General features: G+C 59.3%; 1 protein-coding gene across 1 annotated transcript; it reads right to left on the bottom strand.

Moving 5' to 3' along the window:
• Positions 1-5,727: 5,727 nt before the first annotated feature.
• NEU4 (neuraminidase 4) lies at positions 5,728-8,354 on the bottom strand. Its single transcript, XM_045867285.1, has 3 exons — positions 8,154-8,354; positions 7,802-8,057; positions 5,728-6,713 (listed from the first exon to the last, which is right to left on the bottom strand). The coding sequence occupies exons 1-3, from the start codon at positions 8,352-8,354 to the stop codon at positions 5,728-5,730; spliced, it is 1,443 nt and encodes a 480-aa protein (XP_045723241.1).
• Positions 8,355-12,941: the final 4,587 nt, after the last annotated feature.

Raw genomic sequence — 12,941 nt, 5'->3', positions numbered from 1 at the left:
CCCAAGTTCTCTCCTGCTCTCGTGGTCGTAGGGAGGGGGGTAAGGTTTGCCCCAAGATGGAGGACGCAGCCAGCCCTCCCTAGGCCTGGCCCTCACCCACCAGGCCCTCGCCTTCACTGTCCCAGAAACACACAGACCCACCGAGGCCTCTGGTGTCCACTCCCCCCACATGCAAACCCACGGCCTCCGCAGGGTGACGTCCCTACAACCTCAGGATGCCAACAGGCGCCACCCCCAGGAAGCCTGTCCCCAGACCGCCTCAGCCTGGCCCGCCCGCCCCCACCTGAGAGTCCCTCCCAGGCAGCGCCAGGACCCTGGACCCTGGACCAGGGAAGGGGGCGGGCTGCACAGGGGGAGTGAGTGGGAGTGGCACCAGCAGGGAACACAGCCTTTCCCATTCGCAAAGGGCACGTGGGCTCCCTCCTCCAGACGAAGATACAGCACTGCCGTGAGCACCTCCGTTCTCATCCCGACTGCAGTGACAGACACCCATCCCCGGCCTCGCCCCTTCCCGCTGCTCTTCGTCCAAACCTTCAGGGGCCACGCACACAGCTGCCCCCCTCCCCCCTCCCCAGCCCCCTGCGCGCACACCCCGGCCTGCCACGCTGGGGTCCTGTCCTGGGTGGCCCAGGAGGTAGGAGCACCGCATCCAGGACAAGGCAAGGATGCCGCTTTGCTCTGGGGCTGCCAGGCAAGATCACACCTCGAGGGAACACTGAAGTTTGCAGGCTTGCGTGCCTGGAGAACCCAACGGCTTCTGTGGAGAAACCAGGACAGAAACAAGAAGATGTAGTCAAGTGGCGCATCTAAAATATATTCAAACAGTAACCAGTCAGAAGGAAAAGTGGCCGAGAGCATCTTCCACCTACAGCAGCAACAGAGAAGATGAAATGCCTGAGGCACCAGTTTAATGAGAGATGCATAAACGCACAGGACAGCTTGGCGGGAGGGCGGAACAGTCCTGCCGGCGGGAACACACCATCGAGAGGCCAGCTCTCCCCACGTTAACTTGTAGATGTAACACGGTCCCAATAAAAACCCACATCTCTGCAGCTGAGAAGTTCACGCAGAGACATAAACAAGCAGGTAAGAGCCGAGGAAACCAAGAAAAGAAAGTGGAAAGACAGCAGCTTTATCAGATGTATGACTCGCGATGGACGGTGGCTCGCACATACCAGAGGACGGCCGTTGGCGGAGAAAGACAGACGTGGTAGTAAGTGGTGTTAAGAGCTCTTTGAAAAAGCATTGGGCAGACTCCCCGCTCATGCCACGGACTTGCACAGATCCCAAACAGAAGTATAAAACAGAAACCCTGCGAGACCCAGAAGGCCGGTGACTTCCTTCGCCACGGGGCAGGAAAACCTTCCTGAGGCTGGCTCGAAATCACAGCGCCATTAAAGAGAAGATAGAGACATTTTATTCTACAAATCAGGGAAAACACTTTAATGTGGTAAAAAAAGAAGTGTCAAAGTGAACTAAGGGAAAGTATTTGTAATATTACATAAAAGGTTAATACTCCAATTAGATAAGGATCTTCTAAAATATGGAAAGGTCAAAGTCACATTGGGAAAGTGAACAGAAGATATGAGGCACTTTCCACCTACACATACGTTCATGTACACATGCAAGTGCACACATGCATACACACATGTGCACACATACACGTGTGCACTCGTGCAATGCAAATGTGCATGCGCACACATGCGCATGTACACACATGCATGTGCACATACACAAGCACTGCAGATGCATATATGTGCACACGGGTGTGCCCTGCACACGTGTGTGCATGCAGATGCACATGTATGTTCATCCACATGTGCACGCAAGCCACAACGCTATACATACGTGTATTCCATGTATGTATATACATACCCCTTAAGCAACAAACGGATGTTCCATTTTACTCATAAGAAAAATGCAGATTATGGGGCGCCTGGGTGGCTCAGTCGTTAAGCGCTGCCTCCAGCTCAGGTCATGATCCCGGGGTCCTGGGATCGAGCCCCGCATCGGGCTCCCTGCTCAGCGGGAGGCCTGCTTCTCCCTCTCCCACTCCCCCTGCTTGTGTTCCCTCTCTCGCTGTGTCTCTCTCTGTCAAATAAATAAATAAATCTTAAAAAGAAAAAAAGAAAAATGCAGATTTCAATGAACCTATCCAGGGGCAACACTCCAAGCGCATGACTCCACACTGCTGGCGAGGATTCGGGGACGCAGGCCCCTCGAGCACTGGGAGCGTGGCGGGTGGGAAGGTCAGACTGGAGAACTGCATACTAGCCAGCAGTTAGCCAAGCATTTGCCGTCTGACCCACGAACCCCACCTGTGAAATACCTCCCAGGGGTGAGCCATGTGCCAGGGGAGGCCCCAGGGAAGGCGGCTGGGGCAGGAGGGCCTGACTCAGGCTCTGAGTGAAGAGGGATCCTGGGACCTTTGCCCATGTTGGTCAGTGAGGGGCGTGGGCAACTCACTGCCCCCAAAAGGAACTGAGTGGGCATCCTATCAAAAGACAAGACAATGCACTCTGAGCATAAAAAAAATACCAAAATTAAAAGTAAAAATCTAATTGATTAACACATTTTGAGTATGCTTTTTAAAAAATGAGTTCATATTCTGGAAAAAAAAAAAAAGACAAAAATGCACACAGCAAAGAGGGCAGGAAGCGGTGGCCTCAGCAAGCTGCCGGCCGGGCCACCCACTGGCAGCACGGCGGCTCAGATAAGAAGCCAGCGAGCCGGGCACAGTCAGCACTTTGCTGCTCACCTTCCCGGAACACGGCCTCTGCAGCCTGCCCCCACTCACTTTTTCCGTCCCCTGCTCTGCCCCAGCCCCATGTGTCAACGGCCCCGGCTGGGGCACCTCGCCCACCCCACCCACACCCGCCCAGCAGGTTCCTCCCTGCCAGCCCCGCGCATGCCATGAAGGGTGGCAGCTGGACGACCTGGGGGTGAGCCTGGGCTTCTCAAATGAGGCCTGAGACCCTGGCACAGGGAACGCAGAGCATAAGGCTTGTAGCCCCCCCCAACAGCCCGGGCCCACCAGAGCCCTGCTCTTGGAACCCCTCTGCCCAGGAGGATGACCCCTCCCACTACCTGTGCTCACCCTCTCCTGGTCTGCAGAGCTGGAGACAAGAGCTGGTCACCTCCAGTGAGGAATCCGAGGTCATGCAGGACAGAAGGACAGGAGTCCGAGCCCTACCCTGAAATCCAAGGTGGGGGCCCTGGAGGACCAGGTGGGGGTGCTAGTGGGAGAAAAGCACAGACCCCAAAGGGACACTGGCCTGGGATCATGAAGGCTAAGCTGGTGGCCTGGGCCCTGGGGTCTCAGCCCCAGTAGGTTAGTTGGTGTGGACAGTTGCCTCTTCATGTCAGGGTGAGGCTCCTGAAGTCTTGGAGAATTCGGGGGGGTTCCTCCTGAGGGCAATCAAGGTGGCAGAGCCAACATGATGATGTTGACCCCAATCGCTGGAGCCCCCCCACTGCGGCTCAACCGCCCCCCTCGCGGCGGGGGGATCCTATGCCCTCTGATTCCAGCCCAGCAGCCCCCCTGCCCCTTGTACGGTCTGTGTCCGAGCCCACTGACTCGTGGTGAGAAGGCTGATGCCGTTTTCACGAGTCCACTGGCCGCTTGAATAGGCTCAGGATTCTGCAACTATCACTGTGCACTTCCTTCTTTCTCTTTTCTTACTTGCTAAGTTTATGGCTACACTGTTGTCACAACTGTGGACCCATTTTAAAGCAGTTTGAGGTTACAGAAAATCGAGCCGTGATTCTCAGCTTACATCACACCCCCCACTACCCCCACACATAGTTTCCCCTCAGTTAACTTCCCCCGTTGGTGGGGTACAATTGTTGTAACTGATGGACCAACGGCAATGCGGTATCATTAACCAAAGTCCGTCGTTCACACCAGGGCTCACTCTCCGTGTCGCGCACTCTGTGGCTTTGGACAAACGTACAGTGACACGTCCCCCCCGTGACAGCCTCACACAGAGTCCTCTGCACCCCACTGCTCATCTCTCCTCCCCACAACGTCTGGCAACCGTCTTCAAAGGCCTGCCTTTTCCAGAACGTCACGTGGAATCACACAGCATGTAACCTTTCACTTAGTGACACACATTTCAGGGTCCTCCATGTCTTCTCTGGATGGATGGACCACCGCTGGTCCATTCGTCTGCTAAAGGACATCCTGATTTCTTGCAAGGTTTGTCAATTATGAATAAAGCCGCTATAAACATCCATGTGCAGGTTTTTGTGTGGACATGAGTTTTCAACTCATTTGGATAATTACCAAGGAGCACAACTGCTGGATCCTACGGTAAGAGGCTGTTTTTTGTAAGAAACCATCAAACTTGTTTTCCAACGTGGCTGGCTGCCCGGTCCCCGAGGGAGAGCGCCTGCCGTTTTCATCCTCGCCAGCAGGCGGTGCTGGCCGCGTTCCGGATTCTGGCCCTTCTAATCGCGTGCAGGGGGACCCTACCAACCCCCACCCCCTTGACATAGGATGTGGAGCATCTTTCAATATGCTCAGTTGCCAAAATGTACAAACAACGCTTAAAACTCGCCAATAACAAAACAAACAACCCAATTTAAAAAGAGGCAGAAGTTCTAAACAGACACTCATCGAAAAGACATACAGATGGTGCAGCCCCTTTGGAAGACAGGCTTGGCAATTTCTTACAAAGCGCAACTCTCCCGTAAACCAACACGCATCGTCCTGAACCGTTTGACAGAATTCACAGGGAAAGCCAGGCCACCTGAACTTTTCCTAGTGTGCAGATTTTAAATTATGACTTCAGAGTCTTTAATAGGATTTTTCTGACTTTCTAGTTCCTCTTTAATAAGTTGTATTTTTTCCAGGAATTGTGCATTTCATCTAAATTTTTAAGGGTATTGGCATAAAATGGCTCCTAATATCTTCTTGAAACCTTCGAACATCTGTAGGAACCTCGCATGCCCTCCCTCGTTCCTGATGCTGGTTGTTCGTGTGTTCTTTCTTTTTTTATCATCAGTCTCAACAGGGGTCATCAGCTTTATTAGTTTTCTAAAAACGGACCTGGTTCCATTCATTCCCTCTACCGTATGATTCTTCCTATCCCTCTAGTTTTGTTCTGGATTGTTCTCTTCCTTCTCCTCTCCTTGGACTCAGTTTCCTGCCCCTTTCTAAGGTGGGGGCATCAGTGGCGGACCCTCTTCAGCTCATCTCACATGTTCACATAATTAATTTCAAACTCTTTTCTCATTTTCACTAGAGCTTCTTCTTTGAACCAGGAGTTATTCAGAATCGTGTTTCTCAATTTTCAAACACAGGAAGATTTTAAATTTCCTTTCATTTTTATTTCTAGCTCAATTTCACTGCAATTTTCAATCCTTCAAAGTCTTGTAGAGACTTGATTTCATGATCCAACATGATGTCAAATTTACAAAGGGGTATATTTGAACAGACTATATTCTGCGGGGTTTTTTTTATTATTATTATCTTATGTTAGTATTCTGCGGTTGTTTTGTGCTGTGTTCTGTATGTGTCAATTAAGTCAAGTTTGTTAGGCAGGTTGGCAAATCTTCTGTGTCCTCAGTGATTTTGTCTGTTTGCTCTATCAGTTACCGAGATGTGTGTCTAAAATTTTCTACGACAGCTATGGCTCTGTTTTCTCCTGTAGGTCTGCCCACTTTTGTGTCATATTGTGAAGCATAGTGTTAGGGACATACAAATGGGTCTGGCCAGAGAGCCCATCAGGAAGGCCGGCAGCGCTCCCGAGGCTTGCCCCCGCGGCTGGGCGGCACAGGGCCCGCCGGCACGTTCTGCAGGACCTCAGCAAGGGAGAACATGCAGAAGGAGATCTCCTCGTAGGAGACCCTGGCCCCACTCTCATACAGACAAGCAAAGGTCAGGGCTCCCTTGAGGGTGGGCCCGATGGATGCCAGGTCAGAGTAGCCACTGGGGCCCTCATAGATCACCCAGGGCTCTGTCCAGCTGTGGGGGTCCAGGGGGGACCGGCTCAGGTGGATTCCCATGTGGAGCCGAGCCCTGCGCCCCACCGGGTGGGAATACAGCAGCCAGGTGGGGCTCTGAGACAGGGTGGCAGGGGGCCCAGGGAGACTCGGGGCCCAGGCGTCCCTGGTCCCACTGAGTCCAGGCCCCGGGTCAGGCTCCTCAGGGCTGTCCTTCCATCCCTCCATCCCGCCGAGCCCCTGGCCCCCTTGGGTGTCTGTAGTGCCCTCCTCTGAATGTTGCTGGACTCCAGGACAGAGGTGTGGGGACTCGGGGTGGTTCCTGGCATCTGCCGACCATCCCTCACCCCTGGGCCTGCTGGAGAGTGGGGCAGGGAAGCCCAGGATGCTGCCCTGGCAGCCCCGGGCCGTCTCGGCCAGCACAGGCACGAGCTCCCCAGGCAGGAAGGAGGCGCCCTCATCTGCGCTGAGCGCCTGCACGCGGCGGCCCAGGGGGCTCCGGGCGTTGCAGTAGAGGATGCTGCCGGCCTGCTGGCCGTCCACTGCAGCCAGCTGGCACTCGCCCGAGCGCAGGTTGGGCACAAGGCCTCCACGGTGCCAGGTGCGACCGTGGTCGTCACTGTAGAAGGTGAAGGCATGGGGGCTGGTCCTGCAGATCTTGCCGAAGCACTCCCGCCGGTCCACGCGGTACGTGTAGGCTGGCACTAGCAGGCGGCCTGAGCGCAGCTGGATGCCGTGGCCCGGGCCGACGGCGAACGTGGCCCAGTCTGCAGAGGAGAGGGCCTGCGGTCATCCCAGCAAGGAGACGGCCACCGCCGCTGCCAGGCACCACTTCCCTCCCTGGGGGCTGGGGAGGGTCCGCAGCCAGTGCCTCAGAGGGAGCCACCCCGGGTTGTGCCCTCACCCCCCGCTCCTGCTGGCCACTCTGGATCGTCCAGGGCTGGACAAGCCTCTCTCCAGCATCAGCAGGAGCCGGGAGCCTAGGCAGGCTACCTGGCCAAGTTCTCAGCTTGTGAGCAGGTAGCTAGTCCCTGCATGTGGATGGACAGCCTTCAACAGTGCCCAGTGTGAGCCCTCTCCAGACAGGGGGTAGCCAAGGGTGGAGGGGGTATGCGGACCTTCAGGGCAAGCTGGAGCCCTGGGCCTGAATCCCGTGGAGTAGGGTCCACAGGAGCAGACAGTCCTTTGGACCAGCTCTGTGTGTCCTGTCCATGCCTCAGAGCCTGCCACACCCTTCAGCTTAGATCCCACCTACAAGGGTCAGGGTGACCCCTGGGTCAGTGTCCCCACGCCAGGGGTGGGGTGGCCTCAGAGGGCAGTGGGTAGTCAGGCCCCTCAGCAGGAGTGGAGGAAAAGCTTTAGGGTCAGGCCACCTGGGCAGCCCTGGACCCTAGGCTGGACACCCCTGGGTGGGGTAAGAAGGCAGAGGGCAAGTGGTAAAGGAGGTGAGGAGGCAGTGGGGTTGGGGTGCTAAGAGAGAGGGGCCTCAGCGCTCAGGCAGAGACAGTCTCAGTTAGATGAGCCTGCTCTTCAGGCCCAGTGAGGGCGACCAACACCCGTTTACAGGACTGAGGGGTTCAGGGAAGCGCTGTGGGTGGCCCTTGGCTTGGGGGGCGGAGTAGGCAGCCCTGTGACCTGTAGCCGGACCCTTTCCCCGCCCCCCCACCGTGCGGACCCGGACCCAGTGAGGACACCACCATGCCACTGAGCAGACACCTCCCAGCGAGACCCCGCCCGCCGCTCTGCGGCCCCCTCCCAGTGCAGACACAGCCAGGTGCGGACCCCAGCCCCTCCCCTGGGAGTCCCGCCCTGCGCCCCTGTGAACAGCGCACCCGCCCACCCACACCCCGCCTACCCTGCTCGGCACCGCCCACCGCCTCCTCCGTGAGGTCCCTGGCGGCGCCCCAGCTGCGCCCCGCGTCCCTGCTGGTCACGCAGCAGAGGCGCGCGGCGTTCCTGCCCGTGGCGATCTGCGTGGCCTCGGGTGTGCGACCCCGCACCGCGATGAAGAAGAGGAAGATGGTAGCCGTGCGGGCGTCGTGCACCGGGCAGGGGTTCATGGACCGGTGCTCCTCCAAGGCCGCAGTCCCCAGCACGCGCGCGGCGCCCCACTGCCCGGGGAGGGAGGGCGGGCGGCCTCAGTTTACCTGTGCGCGCGGCGGTGCCCCGCCCGCGTCCTGCCCGCGGTGCGCGCCCCGGCCACTCACCCGCACGGAGCCCCCGGCCAGCGTGCCGCTCCTCTGCACCAGGCGGTGGGCGTGGGCATCGTCTGGGCTGAGCCGCTGCTCCGCGAAGGCCAGCAGGGTGGGCGCGGGGGGCACGGGCAGCAGCGCAGGTACGCGGTACGTCAGGCCGCTCCTCTCGCGCTGGAAGAGCACGGTCCGCTCGGGGACACGCGGGGCCTTCATGCTCTGCCTCCGAGCGGGTCCAGGGCCCCGGGGTCAGCAGACCATAGGGTGAGCGGGCGGGGCGTGCTCGCTCCCCTCCTGTCTGCCTACAGTGGGGAGAGGGCTCTGCAGGTGCAGACACCCCCAGCCCCGGGTGCCTCCTCGGAGAGGGCGCCATCCCAGGCTCCCCATCCCAAGACCAGGGCAGCCCCTACCCCCCTCCCTCCCTGCCACTGCACCCCAGAATGTCCGCAGTCTACCCTTCCTCCTCTCAACCGGGTCCCCGGAGCAGGGGCTGCCTGGTCAGAGTCCCCTGACTCTGCCCACCCTATTCGTGGGACACCTGCCCAGCAGGACGCTGGCCAAGTGGACAATGAGGGCCCCAAGTTTTGGACACTCAGGGGTTCAGTTTCCCCAAATAGGGGCCCGATGACCACAGGCCGCGCAAGCATGGGGAGACACAGACACACCAGATGCACAGAAAGTGACACAGGGAGAGACTTAGGCACGAAACAGAGGCGCACACAGACGCAAGCACACGCACCACGCACAACTCTGGGAGACAGAAAGACACTTGCATTCCACACACTCAGACACACGCTTCTTGGCGAAGGTGCCCTAGCTGCCGCTAGCACCCTTCTCAGACCTGCGGGGTTGTGGGATTCTTGGGAGTGGCCAGGAGGGATGGGGGCGAGGCGGGGGGGCAGGGCCTGCTGAAGCCAAGAGGAGGGTGCCACTGGGTGTCCTGCAGGGAAGGGGCCTGAAGTCCAGATCCTAGCAGGACATCTGCGGGTGCAGGGGACCAAACACCCTGCCCCTTGGGCTCCTGAGCAAAGCTGGGGGTCATGGGAGGTCCAGCAGAGTCATCCCACCCACAGGTGCCCCAAATGGCTCCCACATGTGCCTCAAGGGAGCTAAAGACAGTGCAGGCCAGAGGAGCAGTGACAGGGACCCCAGGGAGACCAAAGAGGTCACCCACCCTGCTGTCCTGCCCCACCCCCTCCTGGCAGAAAGGGGGGCCAGGCCACTCTAGTCTGTGCACTGGGGGTTGCCTTTGGAAATCAGCTGCTCCCCATAGTGATGGGAGGAAGATACACACCCCCAGTGTCTGTCTGAGCCCCGACAAGCTGCTGCCCACAGAGGCCAGAAGCCAGGCTTCGGGAGGGCGTGCTGAGCCTGGGGGCTTCCTGGAGCCTAAGGCTAAGAGGGGATGGGGGAAGGACAGAGAGGAGGCCACATTCCAGGCACCAGGGGAGCCCTGGCTGGAAGGACCCCAGGGGAGATTCAGCAAGGACAAAGAAGGCCCTTCCCGCTGCAGTCCTGGCCTCTCTTCCACAACCCAGGTCCCAGCCGCTCCTGCCCCTGCATCCTGTGCCTGCACATGGCCCGGCTCTCTGAACCCTGGCTGGTCACCTGGCCCCCCTTACCACAAGTCAGGGCTCCTGTAGGGGTAATGGGGAGCGGCCTAGGGCAGCCTTTCTGGAGGTGGCCTCACTCCCGGGAGTATGCTCCCAAGGGAGGTTCATGAGGGGGCATACTTGGGGTGCACGTGGGGTCTGCAATCCCCCGGAAGGGGGCCTCTTTCTCTGATTTGCACAAAGGCAAATGTGGGCTGGCCCGGCCCCCTGGAGGGATGCAAGTCAAGGAGCGCCCTGGTGGTGCTGCGGGCGGCAGGCAGTAGAAGGTGGTGGAGCCACGTGCTGGACTTGGAGCAGGCAGAGCCCGTGGCCAGGCCCTAGACGGTGACTAGCACACAGCACCGAGGGAGGGAGGAGGGAGAGAGCAAGACGCCCCACATCGTACTCGGGAGCATCACTCTCAGAGCTCCAGCCCCTGCACACAGAGCACGGGCAGTGCATGTCAGAGGAGACCGTCGGGATGGACGGGGGCTGGCCGATGACAGCAACGAACACCCCTAAACAAGAGTGGCCCTGCTCAGACACGCGGGAGGGTGTGCTGCCTGGCTCAGCCTCCGCTCCCAACATCCCCAAAACACGCAGACACCTCCACCTCCGTCCACCTCTGCCCAAGGCCACCTACTCCTGAAAGGCTCTCGTGGGCGGCACACTGGCCCGCTCCACAGCCCACTGAGCCCAGCAGACCCCCTGCCAACCTCAGGCCTGCCCCCTCCCCAGCCTCTGGGGCTTCCAGAGCAGCTTCGTGTGTCTGGAAGCCCTGGGCTCCTCCCCAGCCTGCCTCCAAAGGGCAATTGTGCCCCAGAGCGGGAAGCAGCTGCAGCTGCCACATGTCCCTCCAGGCTGGATGGACACAAGGGGACATTCTCTGCCCTTGGCTTACTCCACAGGGCTGGAGCCACCTGGACTGCTGTCAGTGAGAGCAGGGGGTCCGGGCCCACCCCCGCCCAGCCTGCAAAGCTGCACAGACCAGCTCCTCACTCTGCCCGCTGCACCGAGCAGGAAGAGGGCACCCAGCGCCACCCTTGCCTAGGCCCCAGGTCTCTGCAGAGCCCCGAAGTCCCGGGGAGACCCCCCAATCTAACAGGAAGAACAGAGCCTCATGGGCAGCTGGCCCAGTTTGGCCAAATCAGCAGGGTCCAGGGGTTTGGCTTGACCAGGATAGGATGGCTGTGTCCCAACATCCTGTCCGGGCTCCACCCTGGAGCCCTCCGGACAGCCCAGGTCCCCCACCCACACCCTCCAGGTGAGCACAGCCCCTGTCGTCTGGCCCGGGATCCCAGCCTGTAGGGCCTTAAAGGCCCGCATATAAAGAGCAAAGGGCTTTGAATACAAGTTGGGCAGAGGGGACTCCTGGCTCTGTCACTTCGGGAAGGGTCTCCAGTCTGATCTGAAGAACCTGTGCTGGGTGAGGGGCCAGGACTCAGTTATAAAGTTCGGGCCTGGTGGAGCGGAGCCCACACACCCGTCGGCTCCCACAGGCCCAGCCCAGTGTACATCACCCAACCTCTAACTCTACCCCTGGGGCCCTTCGGCACCCCTGCCCCCCGGACCAGGCAATGATCCCACAGGGGGCATCCATGTGGAGCCTCTGGCTGGACAGCCCTCAGTCCATGCATCCTGCCCTCGGCCCAAAGAAGGGCAGCCAGGGAGGGCAGAGGAGCCCATTTCTGGCCCTCAAGGGCTGGGGTGCAGGTGAGCAGGGAGGGGACTCACCGGGCACCAGAGGAAGGCTGCAGAGCTGGGGCGGCGGCAGGAGCGCCTGCTTCTCCAACCCGGCCGAGCAGGGCAGAGACCAGGGCCCGCTGTGTGGGCGGGACCTGGGGCTGGCTGGATCCCAGGGCTGCGTCAGGACCCAGGGCCCAGGACCCTCCCGCCAGCAGTGTGGCTTCAGGGAGTGCAGGGACAGGGTGCTGGTGCAGGAGCACCCTGGGGAGGGGCCCAGCACCATGACCACATCTCTCCACCCTGGGGTGCTTGGGATCTGGGGGCTCCCCCCCCACAAGGCAGTGCTGGGCAGCCTGCTGCAAGGGGCCACAGCTGACCTCTGAGGGGCACACAGATGTCCACTGCCCCCAAGCCTCCTCCAGAGACACCCTCCCACAAAAACCCCAGCGAGCACTCAGACTCCTGGGGACGTTCTTCCCACCACAGCCTGGATGCCCAGCTGCGCCCCCCCACCGGCCCCAGGACACCGGCCCCTTGGGCTCTCCCTGGGCTCCAGCCCCATGTCCGTGCTAGGCCCGCAGCTTAGACTGCACCCCACCCCCTCCCCAGCACCAGCCGCCTTGTCAGTGCTCCTGCCAGCTGGCCCCTTTCACCAGTGACCACGTCCCGGTGACCGCTGCCCAGGCCAGGGCCTCAGGGGAGCCCCCAGCATCCCAGCCCTATCAGTGAAGAGGGCTCTCTGGAGGGCCTTCCCCCTCAGGGGCTCCCTGGGCCCCACCTGCACCAGCAGGACCCCGCATGATAGACCCCAAGACCTGACCTTTACTGCCCATCTGCTTGTACCCAATGACCTTCATCCCACATTTTTCCTGAAGCTCTTCTTTCCAGCTGCTCTCTTAACTCAGGCAGAGACCCGACACGTAAAGTATTCGGTGATGGACACTGAAACTGCTCCCCCCCACCCCCAAGCAGTAACAACTGCTCGGACCACCCGGACCAGTGGGAGCTCAACCCGTGACTCATGGACTCACGCCTGTGCAGATTTATCTGGTGCAGTTTCTCTGTGTGACTCACCAAGGAGTAAACTCAGGTCCGTTCAGTTACAGTAGGACTTCAAAGGGAAAGCAGGGCTCTGGGAAAATGGAGACATCCTATGATGTCCGGGTGGAGATGATAATAAACCTGTCGAGTCTTCAGGTCCTCAGGGGAGCTGGGAAGGGGATGGATGGAAGCCCAGGGCTCTGCCGCAGTAGGAAAGGGGGAGACTGTGGGAAGGAGTCACTGATGTGGGAAACAAAGGCAAAAGAAAAATTAAATTTCCTTACTACCCACAGCCCATGGACAAGTCCTTGAAACAGGCAGAGTGGCCTTCCTCTAGGTACTCACCTGCCTCAACGTTGATACTTTGCTAAGGGCAAAAGCCAACCATACCTTGACCCCCAGGATCCTGTAAGTCTACTTTAACATATAGAAATTCCTTTGGAAACTTCCTTTATCTCTAAAGCCCCCAAGATACATGTTGGCA

Source organism: Mirounga angustirostris, unplaced genomic scaffold (assembly GCF_029215605.1).
Source record: "Mirounga angustirostris isolate CCGP_5_RB_7025 unplaced genomic scaffold, mMirAng1.0.hap1 SCAF_3, whole genome shotgun sequence".
Taxonomy (NCBI): Eukaryota; Metazoa; Chordata; class Mammalia; order Carnivora; family Phocidae; genus Mirounga; species Mirounga angustirostris.
The sequence above is the reverse complement of the archived record's forward strand: the minus strand, read 5'-3'. Positions and strand labels throughout refer to the sequence as shown.

What these genes read in the sequence shown, in the direction of transcription:
- NEU4 (XM_045867285.1), bottom strand. Translation starts at nt 8,354, where the DNA reads ATGAAGGCCCCGCGTGTCCCCGAGCGGACCGTGCTCTTCCAGCGCGAG. An exon ending in TGGCCGGGGGCTCCGTGCGG is followed by an intron (nt 8,058 to 8,153) that starts GTGAGTGGCCGG and finishes CTCCCCGGGCAG; the next exon opens with TGGGGCGCCGCGCGCGTGCT. An exon ending in GGTGGGCGGTGCCGAGCAGG is followed by an intron (nt 6,714 to 7,801) that starts GTAGGCGGGGTG and finishes TCTCCTCTGCAG; the next exon opens with ACTGGGCCACGTTCGCCGTC.